Source organism: Orcinus orca, chromosome 2 (genome assembly GCF_937001465.1).
Source record: "Orcinus orca chromosome 2, mOrcOrc1.1, whole genome shotgun sequence".
NCBI lineage: Eukaryota > Metazoa > Chordata > Mammalia > Artiodactyla > Delphinidae > Orcinus > Orcinus orca.
This window is the reverse complement of record NC_064560.1, coordinates 17,936,980-17,964,092: the sequence shown is the minus strand read 5'-3', so window position 1 is coordinate 17,964,092 and position 27,113 is coordinate 17,936,980. Positions and strand designations below refer to the sequence as shown.

Here is a 27,113-nt window from a genome sequence, read left to right as displayed (position 1 = left end):
TTCTCTACAAGGTGGGTCAAAAAGGATCTTGCTGTGATTTATGTCATAGAGTGTTCTGCCTGTGTTCTCCTCTAAGAGTTTTAGAGTGTCTGGCCTTACATTTAGGTCTTTAATCCATCTTGAGTTTATTTTTGTGTATGGTGTTAGGGAGTGTTCTAATTTCATTCTTTTACATGTAGCTGTCCAGTTTTCCCAGCACCACTTATTGAAGAGGCTGTCTTTTCTCTATTGTATATTCTTGCCTCCTTAATCAAACATAAGGTGACCATATGTGCGTGGGTTTATCTCTGGGCTTTCTATCCTGTTCCACTGATCTACATTTCTGTTTTGTGCCAGTACCATACTGTCTTGATTACTGTAGCTTTGTAGTATAGTCTGAAGTCCAGGAGCCTTATTCCTCCAGCTCCATTTTTCTTTCTCAAGATTGCTTTGGCTCTTCGGGGTGTTTTGTGTTTCCATACAAATTGTGAAATTTTTTGTTCTAGTTCTGTGAAAATGCCATTGGTAGTTTGATAGGAATTGCACTGAATCTGTAGATTGCTTTGGATAGTATAGTCATTTTCACAATGTTGATTCTTCCAATCCAAGAACATGGTATATCTCTCCATCTGTTTGTATCATCTTTAATTTCTTTCATCAGTGTCTTAAAGTTTTCTGCATACAGGTCTTTTGTCTCTTTAGGTAGGTATTTTATTCTTTTTGTTGCAGTGGTAAATGGGAGTGTTTCCTTAATTTCTCCTTCAGATTTTTCATCATTAGTGTATAGGAATGCAAAAGATTTCTGTGCATTAATTTTGTATCCTGCTACTTTACCAAATTCATTGAATAGATCTAGTAGTTTTCTGGTAGCGTTTTTTCGATTCTCTATGTATAGTAGTATCATGTCATCTGCAAACAGTGACAGCTTTACTTCTTCTTTTCCCATTTGGATTCCTTTTACTCGTTTTTCTTCTTCGATTACTGTGGCTAAAACTTCCAAAACTTCCAAAACTATGTTGAATAATATTGGTGAGAGTGGAAAACCTTGTCTTGTTTCTGATCTTAGAGGAAGTGCTTTCAGATTTTCACCATTGAGAATGATGTTGGCTGTGGGTTTGTCATATAAGGTCTTTATTATGTTGAGGCAAGTTCCCTCTGTGCCTACTTTATGGCGGGTTTTTATCATAAATGGGTGTTGAATTTTGTCAAATCTTTTTCTGCGTCTATTGAGATGATCATATGGTTTTTCTTCTTCAGTTTGTGAATATGGTTTATCACATTGATTGATTTGCGTATACTGAAGAATCCTTGCACTCCTGGGATAAACCCCACTTGATCATGGTGTATGATCCTTTTAATGTGCTGTTGGATTCTCTTTGCTAGTATTCCGTTGAGGATTTTTGCATCTATGTTCATCAGTGATATTGGCCTGTAGTTTTCTTCCTTTGTGACATCGTTGTCTGGTTTTGGTATCAGGGTGACGGTGGCCTCGTAGAATGAGTTTGGGAGTATTCCTCCCTCTGCTGTATTTTGGAAGAGTTTGAGAAGAATAGGTGGTAGCTCTTCTCTAAATGTTCGACAGAATTCACCTGTGAAGCCATCTGGTCCTGGGCTTTTGTTTGTTGGAAGATTTTTAATCACAGTCTCACTTTCAGTGCTTGTGATTGGTCTGTTTATATATTCTATTTCTTCCTGGTTCAGTCTTGGAAGGTTGTGCTTTTCTAAGAACTTGTCCATTTCTTCCAGGTTGTCCATTTTATTGTCATAGAGTTGCTTGTAGTAATCTCTCATGATCCTTTGTATTTCTGCAGTGCCATTGTTACTTTTTTTTCTTTTCTAATTCTATTGATTTGAGTCTTCTCCCTTTTTTTCTTGATGAGTCTGGCTAATGGTTTATCAACTTTGTTTATCTTCTCAAAGAACCAGCTTTTGCTTTTTTTGTTTAATTGTTTTTGTTTTTTGCGGTATGCGGTCCTGTCACTGCTGTGGCCTCTCCCGTTGCGGAGCAAAGGCTCCTGACGCGCAGGCTCAGCGGCCATGGCTCACGGGCCAGCCGCTCCGCGGCATGTGGGATCCTCCCGGACCGGGGCACGAACCCATGTCCCCTGCATTGGCAGGCGGACTCCCAACCACTGCACCACCAGGGAAGCCCCCCCATCCCTATTCTTTTGTCGCTGTTTTTTCTTTTGCTCTACCCAGGTACGTGAGGAATTTCTTGCCTTTTGGGAGGTCTGAGGTCTTCTACCAGCATTCAGTAGGTGTTCTGTATGAGTTGTTCCACATGTAGATGTATTTCTGATGTATTTTGGGGGAGGAAGGTGATCTCCATGTCTTACTCCTCTGCCATCTTGAAGGTCTCCAGCATGTGGGATCTTAGTTCTCTGACCAGGGTTTGAAGCAGCGCCCCCTGCATTGGAAGCAGGAGTCTTAACTGCTGGACCACCAGGGAGGTCCCTAAAAGTTATTGTAAGTATATTTTTCTGGATGGAGTGGGTCCCTATGGCACTTATTATTCGCTGTTTGTGGGATAAAGACATATTGTGGGTATTCTTCAAGTGCGGTGCATCAGGGCTAAAGAACATGCTTTGTCCTGGGCTTCCTGTAGCTGCTGTGTGCAGAGATGGTTCTGAAAAACAGCAGCAGGTGAGGCAGCTGAACTGCCCAGAGCCGCTCCTCCCTGTGATCCGACACCTGCCACACAAGATGGATCGTCCTGTTGCAGACCTGTGGCTTCCTGGGTTCAGGAGACAGAGGTTACGCTGTCAGCAGGAGAGGGTGTGCCGTCTTGGGCTTCAGGGGGTTTGCACAAGATTCAAATTGGAGGTTGCCCGTGAGGCCAGACTTCATCTGTGGAGGATCTATAGAATAAGAGAACTTTGTTATTCCTTTAGGAACATAGATTAGATCTTAGGGCGGAAGTCTTTTTGAGTCTCATACTACAGATCGGGGAGGTTTAAATTTCCACTTCTGTAAAGGAAGCATTTAGAATGTTAGGTGTATATGCATTGGAAATCCTTGCCTCCTCTTTGCATTTGTGTTTCTCATGCAGATACCATGTGTGAAATATCAGTTACACACAGTTATGTACAGGATGATGGTTCTCTTAGGCAACAAATAAGAAACCTTCTGAGTGCCTTATAAATAATGTATTAAGATTAGGAAAGAAGCATTAACTTTATCTCCTGAAAAATTGGCTCCTGCATTTTCTATATTATTGTGAATATGTCTTTATGGAATGTTTTGATTATTTAATTGTTTTGAATGATGGTTATTTTTTTTTCTTTAAAATTTTACCTGTATCTCAAATTAAGGCTATGAGAGCTTGTGAAAAAGTTGCTATGGTGACTATATATTTAGGCTTCTATCTCCAACTTAGGAATGGATTTGTACTCTAAAACCTCATTTTAAAACCAGTTACTTGGAACTCTGTTGTTTTTTTCATAGAAACAATATTGCAAGTAATAGATTTCAGACTCAAGCAAAACTACTTACTTAAATCAGAAAGTAAAGGAAATTTCATATACTTCTATCTCTATAAATATAATAGAGTACTCATTTTTTTCACCTCATGAATTCTTCTACTAGAAGAGGTTTAGCAAATGGTTGTTTGTTTGGCACTTTTTCTTACCTTATGGGATTTGAAATATAGCGTGTATTGGACCACAACGTGCTTTGGAGGATTCATTCATTCCTTCAGTAAATATGTACTGTGTACCTACTATGTGCAAGGCACGGGTTAGGCCCTGGGGCCTTAACATTGAATAAAATGGTTAATCCCTCCCTGATGCCTGCTGGCAGTTGGGAGCTAACCTCTAAGTAATGCCCTGGGAATGGGGTAGGAGGCTAGGAAGGAGGCTGCCTGCAGGGCTTGTTCTCTGATTGCTAACAGAACCCTGGGAAAGGGGCCCTGGGGTTCCTGAAGTTTCTGCTCCATAGACCTTGTCTCTCAAATTCCCCTTCTACGCTGTCTGTTGTGCACTGGAGCCCACTCTGAGCTCTACCATCATGAGGTACTCATGGTTCATCTTTGTCTTCAGAGTGTCAAGAGAGCCTAAAGCACAGATGTGCCCGTAAATGTTCAACAACCCACTGATTTGTAGAGTTTGTTGGTTTCTGTGGTGTGAATGCTCTACTGCGGCCCATTTCAAGAACCAGTGTGACGTCGTCAGTGAGTGTGGAGTTGGAAACACACCATTTACACCATTATGTAACATTTCCACCCTGTGGATGAGAGAGACACGCATATCCTCAGACCACAGAGAGCAGTGAAACGCAGTAGTGTAATTAGGAAGGGGTGAGTTTTATTTATTTACCTTTGATTTTAACTGAATTTATTTAATTGTAAGTTTGCATAAGTAAATTTTAATGATGACTGTGTTTAACAGTGGGTTTGCAGAATTCCTGAAAATTTAACCGTGAGTTCTCGAGAGCCAGCACACCGCTGAGAGCGCCACGATGCCTTGCCTGAAATCCCTACGGCCAGATGTTAGAGTCCAGATTTTTTCCCATTTTAGAAAGGCAGTAGGGAAGGTGATCAGAACATGTAACATCCCCTGTGATGCTGAAGGCAGAACTCCGTAGTCCAATCATTGACGGCTCTGCGGGGACGCGTGCCTTCTCTCCAACATGCGAGTAAATGCATATTATAAATAATCTTGCATCGGTCCAGATTCGGTTTTGCCGAATGTGCTTCTCAGAAACTTACGAAAACAGGTTCGATTCTGGAGCCATTTGATGTTGGAATTGTGGATGAGGCATTGTGAAGCTGTATTATTTGTTTGCAAATCAAGGATTGTTATTCCAGGTCTGTGAGAACCTGTGCTTTTGCCTTCTCTGTTTGAAAGAGGGTGGAAACTCAGCAGCCCTCCCCCTGGGATCAGAGCTGCCCTGCACGAGGGGCTGTGGCCCCGCCTCCCTCTTCTTCCTCTGCAGCCTCTGGCTGGGTGATTCCCCTTCGCCCTTGAAGACTCTTTCTGTGCTTCATTCTTTCTGCCCAGCTTCTCTGCCCCGCCTCTCGCAGGGCTTCACCCCAGTCGATCTGCTGCTCTGTTCACCCTGGCACCTGTGTCCCGCCTGGCACTCATGGTACAGAGACCGCAATATCTGGAGTCCAGCCCCTGAGCTCATCCTCCAGGAAGTGGAATGAAGCTGACAGCTACCTCCAAAGAGCAAATTCCCGGGGTGGAAGTGCGTTCCAGAGTGCTTGGAGTATTGGTGTTGTGTCTTTGCAAAGCTTCTTTTCTTTCAAGTCCTGTGACCCAGACAGCTTTCGTTAGATTCTCATCAGTCAGACCCATTTCTTTGTACACGTGTTGTGTCTTGTTTATCAGGGAGCTTATATCCCAGGGATGTCACCTGGTGGTGGCTTCCAGGAAGGCGGCCAGGTTAGGGCACAGCGGCCAGTCTTCCCAGAGCACCCGTGCAAGCTGGCGCTCAGATTTCCTGACTCTCTTGTGGTTTTGAAGGCTCCACTGGGAATATTTGACACCAGGAAGTCTGGATCACTGATTTGAGGGGTTTTCCATTACTGTTATTTTATGAGGGGAAACTGATAAGTGAACTTATAGTTTCATCACATGTGGAAGTTTAATTCAGCCTTTCTTTCTTGGTGAAGGTATTGAATAAAGATCTTGTCTTTATACAGTCTTGTGCAACATTCTGTTTTATTCACTTATGACACTTAGTGATGTCACAATTTGTGAAGTGACTTTTCCCCCCCTCCTAATTTCCCGCTTGCCTAAGTGTGTTTCACTGTCTGACAGGATTGAATGAGGCCAGTCTTAAGGTGGCAGCAGTTTATAAATAATGTGCTTCTTTCAAAGAAAAAGCAACAGCCTATTAATGGTTTGTTTACATGAAGTGTGTGTTTATTTCTGGCAATTTTGATGTTAAGTGTCTAATTAGATTTGTGTTTTACCATAAGCACTAATTTGGCCAGTTTGGGAGTTTGTATTTTCCTTTCTTTTAGGCTAGTACGCAAGGTTGTAGGAACTGTGCTTAAATGTCCCAGCAGTGGCCTTTTCTGCGTTTGCTATCATGCCTGTGTAGACAGACTGTACGGTCTGTGGGGTCTCTTGTGTGTGAGAGTGATTTTATTGTCTGAGCGGTTTCCAACTTCTGGATCATCAAGACATTTCCAGCATTTTCAGTGGTTTCAGAGATAAAACTCTTGGTGAGGAGTGTGGGCCCCATAGCAGTCAGGTTCTGGGTTGCTTTGCCACCGGGTCCAGAATCCCCGGGGTCTCCTCGGCTTGCAGATGGTTTCCTGTTGTTACTTTCTTCTGCGTTGTTGTCTCTCTCACCTTTTCTTTCAGTCCTTGGGTCATTCATACTGTTGTTTTAAATTCCTTATATCATGTCCAAGGTATTGACTGTGTTGACTTCATCGGGGGAGAGCAGGGTGATGCACTGAGACCACTGCACAGATGTACAGACGGGGCAAAGTGTCACAGCAGAGGTTCAACCAAGGGCCCTGGAATCCAGGGTTCAGGATCCCCCAGTGGTGGTTGGTTTTCTGGGGGTGGATACTATCTTCTAAAAGGGTGTGAGAGGGCTTCCTTGGTGGCGCAGTGGTTGAGAGTCCGCCTGCCGATGCAGGGGACACGGGTTCGTGCCCCGGTCCAGGAGGATCCCACATGCCGCGGAGCGGCTGGGCCTGTGAGCCATGGCCGCTGAGCCTGCGCGTCCGGAGCCTGTGCTCCGCAACGGGAGAGGCCACAACAGTGGGAGGCCCGCGTACCGCAAATAATAATAATAATAATAATAATAATAATAAAAAGGTGTGAGATCCTTTTACAAGGAAATGTGGTGATCTATGGGAAATAATGTTTGTCCTGCAGGGATTCAGAGCGAAACCATTGGCTTCAAGCACACTTGGGAGGTTTTGCCAATTACAAGTGGTGGTGGACCACAGCCAGTTAACGCAACCTTGTAGGTTTCTCATTTCCCTGGGTGTTGAGAGGGTGTGATAGCAGTGCTCTTTGTATTTTGAGGATAAGAAGGGTCAGCTCCTGCCACTAGTATCACTTGGTTGCTACTGCTGCTGCTGTTACGGTAATCACATTTTTTATTTTATTTTATTTTTTTAAATTAATTTATTTTTGGCTGCGTTGGATCTTCATTACTGCACACGGGCTTTCTTCAGTTGTGGTGAGCGGGGGCTACTCTTTGTTGCGGTGCGCGGGCTTCTTATTGTGGTGGCTTCTCTTGTTGTGGAGAACGGGCTCTAGGCATGCGGGCTTCAGTAGTTGTGGCACGCGGGCTTCAGTAGTTGAGTTGTGGCGCATGGCCTTAGTTGCTCTGCGGCATGTGGGGTCTTCCTGGACCAGGGCTCAAACCTGTGTCCCCTGCATTGGGGCAGGCGGATTCTTAACCACTGCGCCACCAGGGAAGTCCCACATTTTTTAAATAGTCAGGAATTTTGTTTATGATTCTCTTTTATTCCAATCCATGTAAAGTGATTCCTTATTTCTGGGTTTTAGCTTTGAACATCTATATAGTAAAATGGGAAGATGGAGCAGAGAAAGTAGCAGGAATACTTCAAGGAAATAAAGAGAATTTGAGGATATTGAGAAGAGATTTACACTGCTAATATATAACTGTGGTAATCAGAGTGATGTGATGGAATTTAAGAAATGCGTATTGATATTTAATTGAATGTTAGAAAATGTGTCTTTAATTCTGTCTTCTTTCTTTTAGAGGGGAGGTCTGTGAACCTGCTGCAACTACATGCAGAATTCAGTGCCTCTGTGCATTTTGTTTTTTCTGTGGAGAAGGTTCATTCTTTCATTTCGTTCATTTCTTGGCACATAGTAGGTACACAGTGTGAGTAAAAGAATAAGTAAAGTGAAGTAGGTGATGAGCCTTATACTCCGGTGCAGCCTTGTATTATCAGCAGTCCAAGTTGTGATCCTTCCTATAGGAAAGGTGGAAACCGCAGCTGGAGGGTCAGGGACTCCGGGAACGTCCGTGGCTCTTTGTTTTGCATCAGCCTACTGTTTCCCGAGATTCTAGCCTCAGCCTACTTCAAAAGTACTTCTGGTTTCAGAGAATAAATAGTAAGATCTGGATGTTAGAGTGTTGAAAAAGTAGGAGGACGATGACATGGGTAATTGGTCTCATTCCATGAACTAAGGTACAGGCTGCACTGATCTCCTTCTCTCTTCTTGCAGGCTGTGGTTTTCTGGGTGTGCAAGCAGAGGCGTGAGGTTAGGGCATGATGCCCTGAGGACTTGCAGTGGATGAGCTGCTGGTATTAGCTTGCCTATACTTTTCAAAGGGGTTGCAAAATAGATATGCAAACTGATATTAATTCATTATGTATTTATTGGGGCACCTTTCAGGCAGGAGCAGGGTGGGACACGAAGATGAAAGAAACAGACCTTTGCACAAGAAAACCAAGAGCTGTTTACAGAATCCTCATCTGTTGAGATAAACATAATGTAAAGACGAATTTATTTGCTTCGTGTTATTTGAACAAATATCTGAGTGTCTATTTTTTGTATATCAGTGGACTAAAAATTAAGGTTTTTTTCCTATTCTTTTACCATTCATTCCCTATTACTGAAATTATTTTAGCACGTGTATTGCAGTAGCTTTAGGTCCCACTTGTTGAAAATATGTATTGATGTCACCTTCCTTGAGAAAGTGCTAATATGCCTCCTGGTGGTATTTAAATACTACTGATCACTACCCCGTGATACTTTCCCTTTCCTGGTTTCCTTGAGTTTACTTACATTGTTTAGTCAATTCTCAAATTTCTTCCAAAATGAAATTGGAGGAAGAGAAGAGAAGCCTGCAATCTCAGCTTTGTGGCGGTTTGGTTCTGATTGCCCTACACGCTCCACGTCCAGATTGGGACCTTAAATAAACTCCTGGCTTCACCCACCGTCCACCAATGACATCGCCCAGTTCCAGGTCATAAGTCTTGAACTCCCCTTCCCACCATGGACCCCCAACTCCAGGTGTCTACTGGGAATTGGATCCTGGATGTACCTCAATCTGGATGCATCGTTTTTCGTCCCAAACTTCTTCGTCCTTATACTTGCCCCCTGCCCAGCCACCCAAGCCTAGACATCTCAGATTTGTCCCCCTCCTCCAAGGCGCCACTCACCCACCAAGCACCAGAGCCTTTTAAATAAGTCTCAGCTCTGCGTTTTAATAATTATTTGTGTTAATTGTGTTTTCACTCCACTGCTTTCCTATGAGTCTAGGCCCTCCTGACTTCTTCTCTATTGGACTAAGGAGCTGCCATGTTTACCTTTCCAGTCCTTTCTCCAAACTCCTCCAAGCCTTCTGCAGAATAAATGCAGATTACACTGCTGTGCATTCAGGGCTGCCCCAGGGTTTTCAGGATGAAGTTCACACGGCTGAACTTAGTCCCGGAGCCCTTCCTCTTCCTCGGGTGATAACCTCAATCTCTTGACGCTCTCTAAAATCATCATGGTAGCTGACGTTTATTGAGTACTTGCGACCTGCAGGAACCCTTCCAAGCACTTGCTCAGAATTCAGTAAAATAACATGTGCAACAGCCCTGTGCAGCACTGAGACCCAAAATGTGGAGGAGCTGTCCAGGTCCCACAGCTGGGAGGGCTCACCTCTCTGAGCCTCAGTCGTCCTGGGGAACCCATCTAAGACCGGCAGCCTCGCCCTTATGAAAGGAGTGGAGGGCACTGCAAATGATGGGATGACCTTGACTTGACCGACCCCCGCCCACCGGCCCAGTTCCAGGTCAGCCATGGGGAGGTTTTCTGTGAGATGTAAATGGAAGGAAAGCAGAAATTCTGTCTGTCTTCAGAATATGTTCTGCCAAAAAGTCAGGTTTCAAAACTCTTTGTGCTTGGCTAAATCCATTAGATGGCACTGGATTTCAAAAGATTTGTGTGAAATTTTAGTATTAAAGTGATTTGTGGATTAGGGGAGATGTTCAACTTCTAAGCTATTTCTTTCATCTGTCGAACATGGAGGAGAAAGGATTGACACGCAATTAGTATTTATTCTGTGTCCGCTTTTTAAAAAAACATTGCTAAGCAGGTTATACTAATGAAGAGTAGTTGCTATAAAGAATTTTATTATTTAGTTACTTTTTGAATAAACCTGCCAGCTGATTTAAATGAGCTTAATTTAATCAGCATTGTCTTGCATACTGAAGATAATTTGGGATAATGTCAAGGACACATTATCGCTCCTTTTGTAGAAGGTGGTGAGATAATGAGTGTAGCAAAAAGGAGTCAGAAAATGTTTGAAGTTTTTCATCTTTGCCTCCGGGTGGATGTTTAAAAGTCACACTTCGTCTTTTTGCATGCAAATTAAGCTGAAAGGCATTTTGTAATGTAACATTAGTGTTATATTTTACAAAACAGATTTGTTGAACTCTGATCTTTTGCTAATATTGGCTTGTGGTTGTCAGAATGAAGACTGACTTTTTGTTATATATCAGTATAAACTGAACTTTCGTTCAGAACTTGGAGTGAACAGAAGTGGTGCGTTTGATGCATCTTCAATGGGAAACAAATGACTGAGAAGCAGCGACTCCCAGTTCTTCTGCTGTGCTTTTCTTAGTCACTTTTTGCTCCTGTGTCCCTCTCCTGCCCCGCAAAGTCAATGAATGCCACAGAATCTTCTGAATTCCTGTCTTTTAAAGCAGTTAAACTCTCTTTTTTTCCTGACGATGCTTTTAGATGGAAGCTAAGATATCAGTGGGAGTCTGGTTCAAATTGTGAAGTCAGCAGTTAAGGGATTACTAACCCCCAAGTGAGTCCCCTATACAAATGGCAAGTTGCCTTGGAAACAAGGCGGGTTCCTTCAGTTGGAAGTATGATCTTGCCCGTAAATGCCAGAGATGATGATTCGCTTACCTCTGTTGCACGATCTCTAGGTCTAACCGTTGTGCCGAGATGCTTTCTGCTTAACTCCTCCTCGGTACTGATGGCTTGATGGAACCAGAGCCAAGTTTTCTTTTCTCGTGCTTCTAATTTTAAACATAATTTGCAAAATTTAGAACTAAGGAAGTGATCCTTTAAATTTCTGTTTTAGGATGGGAAGTTTTCCACTACCGACTGCCAAAAAAATAAAGTACTATAGTTCGCCGGATTTGACTGGCAAGGAATTTTAGTGATGAGTCATTTGTCATAGATTCAACAGTGGAATCAGGGATGGGTTGCTTAGGGAGAGTATGTGAACGCATTGTTCTGTGAGGTGGTTATTTGATGAGCCGTGGCAGATTTCTCCCGCGAGCCTGGAATCACCTGATACATGTGCACTCCATACAGCACGGAGTCTAGGGCGCAGGTTGATGGGAGGCTGCCCTTGTGACTTGAGGCTCACATCGACTCCTGCTGCCCTCTCACGTAGACGTTTGTATCTTGCTAGGTGCAGGGGTGGTGAGGGCATACGGAGACAAGGTTTTCAGGTCAGTGGAAGAGGCCCTGGCTTAATTTACCTGGCTAGCTGAGGAGGTAAAAAAGACTAGAGGGGCTTCCTAACCAAGGTCTCAACTCAGCTTCAGCAGACTCACCAAGTGGAGGCAGAAATCCAGAAGTGCAGGACGGCAGGCATGAGCAGTGGTCCTGCCTGGTGGTAATTGTGGTGCTGCGTTTCTGGGCTGAGCGATCACATTGCAGCCTCTCATCCCTTTGGTCTGTGGTTCAGGGGTTGGGGATAGTTGAGGCTGGTGCCCTAGACTGTGGAGTCCGTGTACAGTGGCATGTCTTTGTGGGACAGAGGGGAAGTGTCACTCGTGCATACATACTCCGCAAAGCTCAAGTCGCATCGCTGGGGCTGTAGGTTTTCGTCACGGACCTTTTAATCACAGTTTAGAGTAAAGCATTGATTGAAAGGCTCTGTGTGTGTGTGTGTGTGTGTGTGGTTTTCGCTTGTCACATTGTGCCTGTCTGTTTCCTACGTGATGTTGGACTTTTGATTAATAATACATATATTTTTAAACTTAGATCCCCAACCCCCAGACTATGGAATTCATCAAAGGAGTCACTCCTGGGGGAGTCTCTCATTTACAATTCGTTAACGCAGCTCTTCCTGAGTCAATGTGTTACACGTACTGATTGTCAAGCTAAATTGTGTACAGATTAAAACACCTTGTTGTTGAATCCTGTTTCTACCCCTCGCTTACTTTTGGAGAGATGTATGTTAGGAGGTTGACAGTGGCAAGGAGACGGGGGCAGGGCACCCATAGGTGAGGACCTGCTGCCTCTCAGATCTCAAGCCCCGGAGCTGGAAGTTGAGACAGATTTGAGGTTGAGGCTCCAGGTACAGTGCAGGGAAAGGACTCCAGCTCTTTACCTTTCTTAGCTTAGCCAGGAGGAAAAGTGGCTACGCCTTCAGTATGCCCATGGCATTTAGAGTTCTCTTCTAAGCTGTGGGGTTTTTTTTTTGGTATCAGACAGTATACACTTAATTTTTAAAATGCTGATGAAGCAGAGAATTAATCTTGCTTATATAACATTTAAAGTTTTTCAGTGGCAAGCTTGAGATTCTCCTTCTGTTGTGAGTTTGTTTTTATTAGTTACAGCTTGTATTACTACTATTATAAAACACCACTGGCCCCAATATATTCTTTTGCTGTTGTTTTGCTTACTCGACCAGTAAAACTGTAGCTTTATTTAAATGAGTTTTTAATGAACCATGAGAGCAAGTAAGGCTCAGAGAATGACTAAGGATTTAGTGTTGCCTCTGTCGTTAAAGTGAGTTCAGTCATTAGAAAGCTTAAAAATTGATTTGATAGTTTTTTTGGGCCCATGTCTACACAATAATTCATTATTACATCATTACCTTTGATTCTGAGGTTCATAGGGCTTCTTTCCCAGTTTTACCGTCATCTCTTTGAGGGGAAGCTGCATGTGCTCATGGGAAAATCTCAACAAATGCCACCTCCTCCAATTTGGTGTCAACCCATATATGTGTGATTAGCCAGTTTCAGGTTCATTTTGTTCTGTCTTACTGTGCAGTCTTGCTTTTTATTAACACTTCAGCAATAGTGTAATGTAGTTGTAACCTCATGGGTGGGTACAAAGGGAACAGTGGTCCTTGGTAACGGGGATGGGAGGGGGAAGGGTTTGCATTATGTCTCACGAGTGGGTCAGCCAGCTGATGGCTACAGCATTTGCATGTGTTCATTGTGGTTTGCGGTTGATAACACTCAAGGCTATTAGTTGAGCATAACTCTTAAATTGGGAATCTAATTAGTCTGGAGGCTCAGTGGGTGACACAGTGTGTCACCCTAAGGGACAGCAGAATTAAATCCCAGCTCTGAAATATAAGCTGGGGAGTGTCATAGGTGACTAGATTTCACTGTGATTTCCAGATGAAGCGCAATATCTTTATTAAGCATCTCTGTCCATGAAATATTACCTTCTTAAAGGATGCTGTTAGCTCTTGTGGGACAGTAACCTTTGATCATCCACAGGTAGAAGCTTGTGATGGTGTTGGTCTCCTTGGTTGTTCAGGTAGGGAATGTCTTACCCCCTCCTACATGGTATATTGTTTGAAATGATACTGTTAAATATTTATCTCGTTAGGTTCCCCTATTGTGAGTAGATAACATACTGCACTAATCTATATAACCGTGCTAGTGTCTCTCAGTTTTCCTTTTCTTTTTTCTTTTGGCTGTGCCACACAGCTTGCGGATTCTTAGTTCCCCGACCAGGGGACCGAACCTGGGCCCCAGCAATGAAAGTGCCAAGTGCTAACCACTGGACCATCAGGGAATTCCCTACCATGTTTTTAAAGGTGTATCCTTGAGTCAAAGGGCAAAAAAAAAAAAAAAAAAAGTAAAGGTATCGATATGTGTGATCCTAACTATAGAAACTCCTAGATTGACCTATGGGAAGAAAAAGTCGTTTTTGGAATAGTGATAGTTTAGAACCGTATGTTACGGGACAGCCTTACTTCCGTCATAAAATACATGTATCTCCAACTACTTGATTTTTATTGTTAGTTTTTTGGAATGTTATACTGTGATAGAGCTCTCACATTTTTACTGCATTTTCTCTCTGTTGCATTTATTCTTTACAGGCAAATCTGCCTATGAAACCTCCCTGCCATCGTTCAGAGCTGTGTTGTTTTACGTGATGCCATCGTTATCTTGGGGGTTCAGAAGCATCATCATCATAGTCTTGTGTTAGGAAGAATATTGAAAAATGTGGCAAACGCAGAGAGTTCCCTACCAGAAGCAAAATCAAGTGCATGTTGTCTTTTGTGTTTCTTGCCGATTTTGCTTTGATACCGCAGACGAAGTGATTCAGTGGAGTCCGGCTTACTCATTGAGGCCAATCATGTTCCTTAGGTGAAGAAAGGGTCTTAAAGTCACCTTCAAGTTCAGTGTCATTTTTAGTATTTTTCCACATACTTTGGACCTTCTCCAGGGCTGGAAACATGATGCCTTTCTAAAGAGTTACATGTCTTTATTTCAGAGTCAAACAATTTGATATATTAATGTTGAGTGTGTAAAAGATGTTCATGAGACCCATAATAATCAACTTTTTCTGGATATGCGCAGCCCTTACATGAAGAAATCAACAGAGACAGACGGATGACTCAAGGGCTATGGCAGTAAAATGGCTTTGGAGGGCGTGTGGCGTCTGGGCCTAGAGTCTTGGCGACCTCACTTAGGCAACTACTCGACTTACGTCCCCTGCCATTTCCTGTATGAAGACAGAATCTGCAACATCTTTTGATTCTTTTAAAAAGCTCTTCTGATCAAGACTGAGTGATGATATCTTTAGCATGGTTACCCTCAGATATGTTCAGAAACTTTTAGGTAGTGGTATCAAAATTATGTTAACTTGGTAAGGTGGGGTGTTAGCTTTAGTTAATCAAGAATGAATAGAATTCGATTCCAAGACTTGTAGGTGCTCATAGCCTGGAGTTTCCCAGAAGGCTTTGCTGTCGACATGTTAGATGCTCCGGGGCAGTGAGGTTGGGAGAAAATAAGATCTCTGAAGTTGGATGGATTTGACTTCCAATTTCAGATTCATCCTATACTTATAGCTAAGCTCTAGTCATATTAATTTTTCTGAGTCTCAGTTTTCTTTTCAGTGAAATGAGATGTAAAATGCTGCTCTGTGTTTGTGTGAGGGGTTGAGGGGAGGATGGAGGACACCTGCAGAAGAACTTCACTCTGTGCTTATTGTGATGTTGACTTTTTCTAGCAAGCCTTTTCCTTTCCTTTTCCTGTTGTTTTCCCCTCTTATTATTGGTGTATCGAAGAATTTTGCCTCAGTGTGTAGTTACTCTTGAAACTGATCCTCAATTTTCCATAAGTATATATTTATCAACCACCACGCTATCACTTAATAATAGCTAACAGTAAGCATGCGCTTGTGTTCTGAAAGTCGACACGCCTTCTCTCTGATTTGTCACAAGTCCAGGAGGAGAGGTCCTGGCACTAGATTAGTTTCCTATTGCTGCCATAACAAATTACCACAAACTAGTGGTTTAAGACATCACACATTTATTAACTTGTAGTTCTGTAGGGTAGAAGTCTGACATGGGTAACGTCAAGGTGGAGCAGAGCTGCATTCTTTCCTGGAGGCCCTAGGGGAGAATTCATTCTCTTGCTTTCCAGAGGCCCCCGCGTTCCTTGGCTCACGGCTCCCTGGCTTCATCCTCAAAGCCAGAAGTGTCATCTCTCTCTAACCATTGTTATATCTCCCTCTGACCACAGCTGGGAAAGGGTCTCCACTTATCCAGACTCCTGTGATTAGCTGAGGCGCACTGGATAATCCTGGACAGTCTCCCCGTTTTAAGGTCCTTGATCTGAATCGCATCTTCAGGTCCCTTTTGCCATGGAAGGGCAACGTCCACAGGTTCTGGGGATTTGGGTGTGGACAGTCATGGGCATTATTCTGCCTACCACAGTCACTATCCTGTTTCCAGATGAGGACAAGTAAGGCTTAGCGATGGCCGAGAGGCCAGTGGATTAGGCCAACATCCATCTAAGAAGTAAGGTCAGAGCTGGTTTTGAATGTAGTTCTCTTTGTGAATTCTGTGCTCTTAGCCACTAGGCTACACACAGTTCTGGGCTTTTAGCTCTGATTTTTATCCATGAAAGAGGCCACCCTTGATCCAAGTGGTTTATATATGCATTTACGTGTGATGCTTACGAAATGGGTTTTCTGTTGGAGGGTTCTGATGTCTCAGGCAGCTGAAATGACTTGTTCTGAGGGAGGTGGCAATGTGTGGCCAAGTTTGGAGTTTTATTTATAGGCGGGTCATCGTGGGTGTTATCCTAAATTCTGCCTGTCTTTTCTCGTGGAGACTGGATAGGTGAATGGATCAGAAGAGCAATGAAGTAATAACTATTGAAAGTTAAAGTGAACTTTCAAAAACAATCTACTTCATGGACAGCAGTGAAGATTCCATCTGTTAAAATATGGATTTGAGTCACGTTTCACAAATTTAAAAGCAAGACATTTCCTTTATTTTTTGAAGGACATGATAGAGATTTTTAATATGTGATGTTTTTGTGAAGGTCTCATTTTCTTTTGCTGTGCTACTGTGTATTCTTGTAGAGTAGATTTTCTAAAATCATATATCCTTCCCAGCTTAACACAAAATTACTTTATGTCTGCACCTGGCACTTAAATTTTGGTTTAAATGAAAGCTGTAGAATTGTATGTTATTGGCATATTGCAAATCACCAACTGTGATTCTGCCACTGAAATTCAAACAGCATTTGTTCGTGGCACAGTCCAGATTTCATAATTCTTGTGTTTTCTAAAAATGCTGAAGATAATTATTGAAACTAATATATGTGTATAAGTTCTTCCATCATGTGTGGCATTTAAGGCTCGTTCTTTGTAATTTTCAATCTCCATTTTCAGTTTGCAGAAAGGACTTGATTCTTGAGAGAACACATCATTGTGAGAAGTGAATAACAAAACTTGAATTTCATTTGCTTCCAATTAAGCGCCAAAATGTCAGAACTTAATATCTTCAAAATGCATATTAAGCCACACACCTTGTGAGAAGTCTGATGAAATTAAAATCAAGTATAGAAATTCAAAATCCTGATGAAGAGCTTGAAATGAATGTTGTTAGCTTATCAGGGTTACCAAGGTACCTTGACTTCTAGTTTTATTTCCCAAATTGAAAAATTTAAATTGGATGTTACTAGAGGGATGAGCAAATTAGTGCAGGATCATCAAACTATGGCCCGTGGGTCAAGTTTGGTCCACCGTCTGCTTTGTAAATAAAATTTTATTTAAACATAGTCACCCTCATTTATTCATGTATTGTGTATGGCTGTTTTCGTGCTACAATGCAGAGTAGAATAGCTGTGACAGAGACTGTTTGAATTGCGCAGCTCCAAAAATATTTACTATCTGGACCTTTTAAGAAAAATGCTTGCTGACCCCTGATCTGTAGAATCAGGGGTTACTGTCTGTGTTACTAATATGCGGAGATGCTTATCAGATAAACAGTCTGATTATATATATGTATATATACATACATACATATACCTACAACACACACACATATATACTGTATATGGAAACTTTAGTGTATATATACAAACACCTTTCCATTTTTTATAACTGCTAAGGATTTTTCCCACTGATGTTGCTTATTATAAGGTTGAGTGGCCCAACTATTCATCTGACTTTAATTTCTTCTTACCACTTAACCTTCCTTCAGATTGTTTAATCAGCTAATTATATAAGATGCCACAGCAGGATTCTGAGCTTCCTGTTTGTCGCATGTCTCTACGACCGTATGGTGGTTTTCTTTTTTGTCTTATGAATTGATTGATGTCAATAGCATTTGTTCAAAATGACAAACTGTAATTATAAATACTTTCCATATTCTGTGAATACACCTTTTGGTCTGTTAACTGATTGGAGTATTGGCGTTGAAAAGGCTTGGATTGGCGGCAGAAGGTGTGGTTCTTTTCGTGTGCAGTCCTGACTCTTCTTTTCTTGGAAGGCTGAGCTTACTTCGCCAGGCATGGGATTGGAGTGTGAATGACCAAGGTGTTCCAAGGGGCTTAGAACTTTATTACCCTTTGAGATTTTAAAGAAGTGCTGCCACTGTTTAGTTGTAAGAAGAAATAGGTTGAATTTTAATTTTTATGGTACTTTGTTATGCTGTATTATGAAAATTTTCAATTTTGAAATAGTTTCATATTTCAGAAAAGTTACAAAGATAGTACAGAGTGCTTCCATATACCCTTCATCTATCCCTAATGTTCACGTCCAGCATAATCATAGTGTAGTTATCAAAGTTAGGAAACGAATAACATTGAGTCCATACTACTAACTAATCATCTGAATTTCGCCTCTTTCCCACTAATGAGGCCTTTTGAGGCCTTTTGCCTAGCCCAGGAGCCAGGCAAGGGGCTCACGCTGAGTGCAGTTCATATTTCTCCTCAGTCTCCTCCAAGGTGCACAATTTCATCAGCCTTTTACTGTCCCGACCTTGGTATTTGTAACGAGTAGTAGTTACAGAATGCTCCTCAATTTGGATTTGTCTGACGTTTCCTCACGATTAGACCAAAGTTATGAATCTGGGGCAAGAGTACCACGGAGGTAACGTTGTATATTTCTCAGTGCATCTTTCAGAGGGTACGTGATGTTGATGAAGCGAAGTGACAGCACTTGGTGAAGTGCTGTCTGCCAAGTTTCTGCCCGCAGACACTACTTTCTCTTTTTAATTAAAAAGCATCTTACGGGGAGATATTCTGAGATATGCCCATATCTCACCCATTAACGTTAGCGTCCATTGGTAGATCTTGCCCGAGACAGTTCTGACTGTGGAGGTTGCCTAGTGATAATTTCTCTTTTAGTGATTTTTTTCCATATTTATTAATTGGGATGCTCCAGGAAGGAAAAGCTGTCCATTCTCCACCATTTGTTTATTTATTTCTTCGATTATTTACTTATATCATTACGAACTCACAGATGTTTAGTTTATCTTGGGTTATAATCTAATGCTCTCATTATTTGATCGTTTACAAGTGTCCCAAATGGTTTCGGCCCTTGGGAGCTCCTTAAGACTGGCCCTAATTCCCTTTGATGTGCTTCCTTTGATGTGTTCTTTAGTATCACAAGGTGTTCCAGGCTCATCATGTATTTTCTCTGTCCCCAACCCTGGAATTAACTATTTTTCTAAGGAGTTCTAGTTCATTTATTGGAGAATAGTATTAGAAACCATGATCTGGCCACTTGTGTTCGTTGGTTCTTGGACCAGCAATTTGACATTGAAGCAATGTCATTGCTTCTAGGATCTCTCACTGGACAGAGCTAGGACACATGTATTCACATCCATCCGTACCCGTCGGCCTACCTCCTTATAAAACCACAAGTTCATATTGATGCCTCTAATTCTAATCTAATACTACAGTATATTTCCTTGCTTGTAACTTCTGTTTCTGGCGGTGAGAACTTTGGCTCTCATTAGCCAAAATATTTTTTCTTTCTCATTCATTCCTGCTGTGTGTGTGTGTGTGTGTGTGTGTGTGTGTGTGTGTGAGGAGTATGAATTTCTAAACTATGCGCTTGTAAGGGACAGCTTTACTAACTAGAATACAATATTTCTGTGAAGGTTCTTTTTGCCTTTAGCCTTACGTTAAACAGTGAAAAAAAAAAGTTTCGTAAAGTGACTTAGTTCTTTTCTTCCCCACCCTTTTCGTGTGGTTCTGTTTTTCATTTGTAACATAGCTGGGTTTATTTGTTTGTGCTCCATTTTAGATTCCCGACCCCCACACCCCACCTTGCCTCCTGGTCGATTTCAATTATTTATTTCTCTTTTAGGTATTTGAATCACTATGATGGTTCTAAGAGTCAGAGTTACAGAAAAATATATTCAGAAAAGTGTTACCGCCCCATTATCTCCACTATTGTTCCCATTCTCTCTTTCTTTCAACCCTGTTCCTACTAACTCCCTGTAGCCTACCCGTCTCATTAGTTTCTTGTATCCTTTCTGTGTTTCTTATGCACAAATGAGCATTGCACAGTTTTTAATATACCCTTCTTGCCATATGAAGGGTCCCTTATACCTTTTGCTGGATAAACTATATATCATGTATATGCATTATATATAGGTATATATGCACTTTCTTTTCCACTTGATATATCATTTACAAAAAGATTTAAATCCACTCCATCCCCTTAAGCATTCTGTGATATAAAACCGTTTTATTTTTATTTTCACCCAGAGAATTTTGCATATGAAGTGTATGACTTAGAAATATAAAAATAAAGCATCAAAACTCAGGGCAAGACTATTTCTTTGAAGTTTCTTTTCCTAAAACATAACATTCCTGGGTGTGTACATATCCATATTTTTCCTCTGTAGATTTACATCAAAGGTGGTGTAAGTTGTTGGTTGTCATTTTAAATGCCGTTGTTTATAATTGCAAATTTACCTGTCATTTCTAGCTGGTAGCAGTGTTTGATGAGCAGGACCCGCATCACGGAGGTGACGGCACCAGTGCCAGCTCCACAGGCACCCAGAGTCCGGAGATGTTTGGCAGTGAGCTCGGCACCAACAGTGTTTCAGCCTTCCAGCCTTACCAAGCAACGAGTGAGATCGAGGTCACCCCTTCAGTCCTCCGTGCCAGTGAGTGCATATTTCGTCTTCAGTTACGGGGATGCTGACTGTGTTATCCAGCCATGCTCTTGTGAATGGAATTCATTGTCTGTTTATATCAAAAACTGATTAAGTTTAGAACCTGGGCAAGTGTCTTTTGCAAGAGAGGGGGGCAAGATTCTTTATGTTTTCATAGATTGGCCTTACTTTACTTTGGACTGGTAGACTTTTAATTGCTCACCAAAGGTAAATAAGGATAATAGTTAAACTTATACTACCTGCATTTTTCTTTCCATGTGTTTTGTATGAACGCTAGAACAGATAGAAATAATCAACATCCTTCCACTGAAACCAAACACAGTGTGTTGGATTGACCATCAAGTTGGTTATAACAGTTACTTGAACTTTATCTGGAGAACAGGGGCTGAAGGGACCTCAAGGATTGTTATCTTCAGGGATCTGGAAGAGTTGCTATTAGGTGCCCTCTCAGGAAACGAAAAGATTGGTCTTAGTGAGTGTATAGTAGGGATCCTAGGGTCCCTAGTGCCCAAGTTCCAGGACACTAGCTGGAAGAATTCTGCAGCCATTCCTGCCAAACTTACAGTGAAGAGCTTCTGCTAAACATTCTGTTTAGCATTTGTAATTGTATAATCTTATCATTGAACAATTGTTAAGACTAAGAAGGCCTATTTCAAGAAATTTATAACTTAAAAATCATTTATCTTTCAGGCACATCTATCTAGAAACATTTCAGTTTTTCAAGTGGAAAATTTAGTCTTGTGTGATGTGGTCTTCAGTAGATCTTCACATAGAGATAGGTAATAATATATAAAATAATATATAGAATATAGTTAGATAATTTTTAGAATATATAGTTTATTCTTATAAAATGCATCATTGTCCCCACTTTTCACATTGGTAGCAGTCTGTAGCATTTTGGTAATTTGCTTCTAGATGTTCATAAACTATTTCTGCTTCCACTGTCCCTTGAGAATCTCTCTCTCTATATATATATGCACACAGAGAGAGAGAGAGAGACAGAGAGTGAGTGTGTGTGTATGTATGTATATATGTATGTGTATATATATATATACGTCAATTTAACAGTTAACAAATCTGACGATCTATCAGAAACCACAGGGAAAGTATGCCATATAGAGATGTAGAGGATTGAAAGGCACATTGCATGATGGGATATGTATGTGATGCCCAGGGGGTCGTGTATGGTTGCAGACCAATGTTAACCACTTTCTAAAATTGCTTTCTATCACCTGGACAAGGATAATCGTAGTGAGAGCTGGGCACAGTGGAAAATGTTTCCAAGGAAGTGTGGACATTAACAGCCACTGTAAGGTGTTTTAGCTGGACCTTTCCTTGTATCCAGGAGACGTAGGTTGTTTGTGCACATACATGAACAAATATATTTTAAACTGATTTTGTGGAAGTAACTTGATTACTACATGGATACACTACTTAAAAAATCTTACGTACGATTTACTTTGGGCAGTGTTTTTCAAAAGGTGAGGTGTATACCATGTATGGTATATGAAGTAACATGTAGGGGGTGTGCAGGTCATTTTCTTTTCTTTTATTGTATACTAGCTCATTAAGTCCATGCCTTAATGATTATCTTCTTGGCACAAGCTTGTGTTTAAGAAATGGATTGCCTAGTTTTGATTTAAAGAAGATTTTAATGAAACAAGAGTACAAGGATTCATAGGTGCCTGATGTTTGGAAAACAGCGTCTTTATGTGAGTAATTACACCTTAATGTATATAATGAAATACAGAGCTTTTTGCTGTGTTACTGTTGTGGTTTTTTTATTCAGGTGTTTTACAAAGCAAGGTGCACCTTTAATTTAGCTGCACCTTAAAAATGTGTTGGAGGAAAGGCCAGTCCTGTCTTTAGGTTAAGAAGAATTTCAATGGCTTGTTGCCCATCCATTTATATCTTTTTTTTAAATTTATTTTTTACTTTTTGGCCACGCTGTGTGGCACGTGGGATCCTAGTTCCCCGACCAGGGCTCGAACCCAGGCCCCCTGCATTGGAAGTGTGGAGCCCTAACCACTGGACTGCCAGGGAAGTCCCCCATTTATATCTTTTGGCTTCACTGACTCAACAAGATTTTTAAACCACCACCACCCATATTTGGCTGGCTCTGTGTGTTAAAATTTAAATGCTGTTTTCAACTCCAGACATCGCTTTTACCTTGTTTTAATTGAGAAAAGGAAGTTACACTTGAAGCATATGTGTTGTCTTGCAGTCATCAGTGGGAAGATATGCAAATATTCAGAGCAAGAAGCTCTGACTTTTATTTGCTAACGTTATTTAGATTTTATGGCCTTGGCAGGCACTGGGTAAATGCGTGTTAAACATTTACTAAATACAAGGTTTGGTGACTATGTGAAAGTTACCCAATACCTATGAGTCATTTTCTACAGTATTAATACCATTCATTCGGAAATAAAACAACAGTAGGTCTGTGCTGGCCAGGCCTCGTGCGAGGTGATCCGAGTTCAGAGTTGAGTTAATATGGCCTAGTCCTTGCCATCAAGGAGTTATGTTCTTCCTCTTTTCTTTTTTTTTTTTTTGTGGTACGTGGCCCTCTCACTGCTGTGGCCTCTCCCGTTGCGGATCACAGGCTCCAGACGTGCAGGCTCAGCGGCCATGGCTCACAGGCCCAGCCGCTCCGCGGCATGCGGGATCTTCCCAGACCGGGGCACGAACCCGTGTCCCCTACATCGGCAGGCGGACTTCCAACCATTGCGCCACCAGGGAGGCCCGAACCATGCTCTCTAAACCTCACGGTTCTGTGATAGATGTTTAACTGTATTTTTATTGTTCACAAATCCAGTTTTAGAGAGACCTACTGTGCCCAGGAGCACAATTTCTGGAGCAGATCATTGAGACCAAGTCTAGCATTTTTTTCCCCCCACTTGTGATCTTTTTATTTTTTAATTCTCAAAGGCTTTTTATAGAGATCAAACATTCTGGGGATAGCCTGGCTTTAGAATGATGGCAGGATTTCTTTTCATCCCAGAATACTGATTTAATATTTCCTTTGGAAGAGCCAGACTGAAGATTCGAGATTCCTTGGCAGGAAGAAGTCCTAGAAATAGAATTGCTGTAGAAATTTTGAGAAACAAAGTATCCGATTAGATTGTCTTTTAACCTTTCTGAGCTGTGTTAATTTTATAGTTAATTTTTATCCACGTCTGGCAAAATGTTGCTGAAAATGGTGCTCTTTAACTAATTGGTAAGATTTTACTAGCTCCCTAACTTTGAAAACTTACAGAGACATCAAGAACTGCTGTACAGGGCTTCCCTGGTGGCACAGTGGTTGAGAGTCCGCCTGCCGATGCAGGGGACACGGGTTCGTGCCCCGGTCTGGGAGGATCCCGCATGCCGCGGAGCGGCTGGGCCCGTGAGCCATGGCCGCTGAGCCTGCGCGTCCGGAGCCTGTGCTCCGCAACGGGAGCGGCCACAACAGTGAGAGACCCGCGTACCACAAAAAAAAGAAAGAAAGAAAAAAAAGAACTGCTGTACAAGGCTTGTGTCAAAGTTAGGTGCCCCCGACCCCGCCGCCTCTTTCTCGAGCTCTAAATTTTTTTTCTTACTCAAGAATATACGGATTGGTTTTTTCTTGCTACGAGATCCAAGATCTTTGGTTTAGGGACCTATTCTCTTAACATTACCTGGTATTAGAATACTATTTTCCAGATTTTATTTAAACATATACTGAAAATAGAAATAATATTCCTATTGTATTTCCTTTTAACTTGTGAAGTGGAGCATGGCATACAAATGGCATTCTCAGTATTTCAAATAATTACCTTCTTACTGTGCAAGTTCTGTTCAGCATATAAAACCCATCCAGTTTTGTTGTAGATGCAATCTGATTATTACATGTTGACAAGGTCATATATCTATTAATTGGATTGGAGATGGGATACAAAATTGCTGTAATTATTGTAATTTTCTAGCTAATTGCAGGGTTGGTGGTGAATATTTTACTTCTGCAAAATGAAAAACAGTATTCCATCAGAAGTTGTTTTACGGGGTTTCAGACATTCTGTTTCATATCTTTGGTGCTTTTTGCCCACAAAGTATCTCTTTTGTATCTTTTTTGTGTATCGATCCGCCTCTGAATGTCAGAGCGCTCATTGGCAGCAATCAGTGGAAGCAGCAAAGACAGAGAGCCTGGAGTACTCTCAGCTACCTCTTTGTTCTGGTTGCCACAGTACCTCTATTGTTTATTTATAAATTGGAGTACTCTCCTTTCAGACTTACAGTCAAGGTTGGATGGGTCAGATCCCATTGGAAGAGGACTCCTCTGATCTGCTCTGCTCTCTTGTCACCTGTGCACTCAGAAATACTCCATGAAATGAGCGTTCTTCACTACATTCAGACTGTTTATGTGTTCTTTTTTGGCATGAATAATTAAGTGAATTATTGGTCAGCCCACTTCACATTGTAATACGGGGCTTATGTTGCATGTTCTCTGTCTTTTGTATTTTTTGCTTTATTTAAGCTAAGCTAGCTTCTAAGAGCTGGAAGCCGAATTGACATTTTAAAAATAATGGTGTGTATACAAGGTGAGTGTGTTTGGAGGGTTGCAGGTGGGGGGGCCGGGCTACTGAGGGGGGTGTTGGAAGCTTGCTGCCGAGGATGGTGCGAGCAGACTGATGTTTATTCCCTGCTGGAGTATGAACTGGAGGCGCAGGTGACAATTGCCAGGCCTAATGAGCAATTTGGCAGATAAGACGGGCTGTCAGGCGACAGCAGTTCGGCAGCAGGCACACTGTCTGCGGACCAAGATGCTTGTTCCAGAGATGGCATTTCAATACCATAAAGAAAGCCTTCTTTTTTGTTGATGGCTGGTATCACAAAGATGTGTGTTTCATCCTTCAGTTTTCCAGTGAGGTAACCAGCAATCAACATATGGTGATTTTGGTTGCAAATTTTTTTTAAATTTTTTTTTTTTTGCGGTACGCGGGCCTCTCACTGTTGTGGCCTCTCCCGTTGCGGAGCACAGGCTCCGGACGCGCAGGCTCAGCGGCCATGGCTCACGGGGACAGCCGCTCCGCGGCATGTGGGATCTTCCCGGACCAGGGCATGAACCTGTGTCCCCTGTATCGGCAGGTGGACTCTCAACCACTGCGCCACCAGGGAAGCCCGCAAAATTATTTTTAAACTTGCCTTTTCATGTGGTCATCCATTAAGAAAAATGGGGGGGGACACAACAAGATATATTTTCCCCACACCAGAACACAAGAAATGTTAGGTTTTAAAATGCTAATAAAATGTAAGCGATCAGTTGCTTCGTTGGGCTGAAACATTTCATATGTGGTCTTTACATTGGAACTTAACACTCCACAAGGTAACAGCATAGTCTTTTCATCATACTGTGTCATTTATATCTGCTTCCTTTACCCAGGAATCCTTTCCTTCCACAGAGCACACGAAAATCTAGACATGTGCATGGATTCTCCCCACAGAGGCTATAAGTATACTGTATTGCATAAGGGATGCTGGGGACAGGTTTCCACATCTTTGTAGGATGGAGCAGTCCCTTAGGAAACCTCCAGGTCCATCTCCCCTACTTACCATCAGGAAACTGAGGCTCAGTGGAGTGAACTAACACAGTCTGTGCTTATGGCATAACCATCAAGAGGAGTTATTGCCGAAAACGTATGGACACTTACTGTATGTCAGGGTACCATTGTGGCATTTCCAGACACCAGACTTGAAGTCAGAACATCTTTGCACTTCCCGTCTGACACCAGTATTTCCGAGTTATCTTTCTGCAGAATAATCATTTACTTCCTACATTGTTCAGTTACATCTTTGTGAAGTACTTAATTTAAAAAAATCTCCACACAGATGTATACAGTATTTTACACTTAATAGTGGTGACTGTTGGGCCACTGGGAGGAGGAATATATTTTAGAAACTCTGCCCCATGTAATTAGATGGACTTTGGCCTGTAGTTAGCAGGCGGTCCTTGGTCATTGAAAAGGCTTCCTGTAGTGTTCACGGCACCACCTGTGTGAGATCTCCACACCCCAAACCTTATGGAACTGGACCCCTTGTGCACAAAGTCTCTGTATCTGTCACACCTGCTGAAATCTAGGGAAGAATAGTTTTACAGGTTCCTTCCCCACCCCACTAAGATGTCTCCACTGTCCAGTCACTTCTGTATTTCTCACTTCTTTTTGTCCTTGGCTAGTATATTTTACTTGACCCTGGGGCCCTGCCTTGCAGTCTTGCCTTTGTATGGGGATATATCTTATGTGTCCGATTTTTTTTCTGTTTATCAGGTGCAGAAACGGTTACTGACACTTGAAAATTTGTAGAAGTGATAAAGCTATGGATATATTAAGAAAGTACAATTTAAATTGAAGCAAGAAAGCCCATTTTCAAATGGCAATAAGAAGTGCATTACATAGAGAAAATAATTGTATGAAAATGTTTGACACGATTAGATTGTAAACAAGCTTTCTTTTTCATTTTCATTCTACATTCTAACCAGGTATCTAGGTTGTTTTTTCTATTAGCACATGTCACAGAGAGACCCATATGTGGATTAT

General features: G+C 41.8%; 1 protein-coding gene across 26 annotated transcripts in view; it reads left to right on the top strand.

Annotated features, from left to right (window-relative positions):
* PARD3 (par-3 family cell polarity regulator) overlaps positions 1-27,113 on the top strand; it is a 677,665-nt gene that overhangs the window by 227,285 nt on the left and 423,267 nt on the right. For all 26 annotated transcript variants that reach the window (XM_049705522.1, XM_033439327.2, XM_033439322.2 and 23 more), the window contains exon 3: positions 20,373-20,553. In XM_049705522.1, coding sequence (XP_049561479.1) covers positions 20,373-20,553 — 181 coding nt within the window. The remainder of the gene's footprint in view (positions 1-20,372; positions 20,554-27,113) is intronic.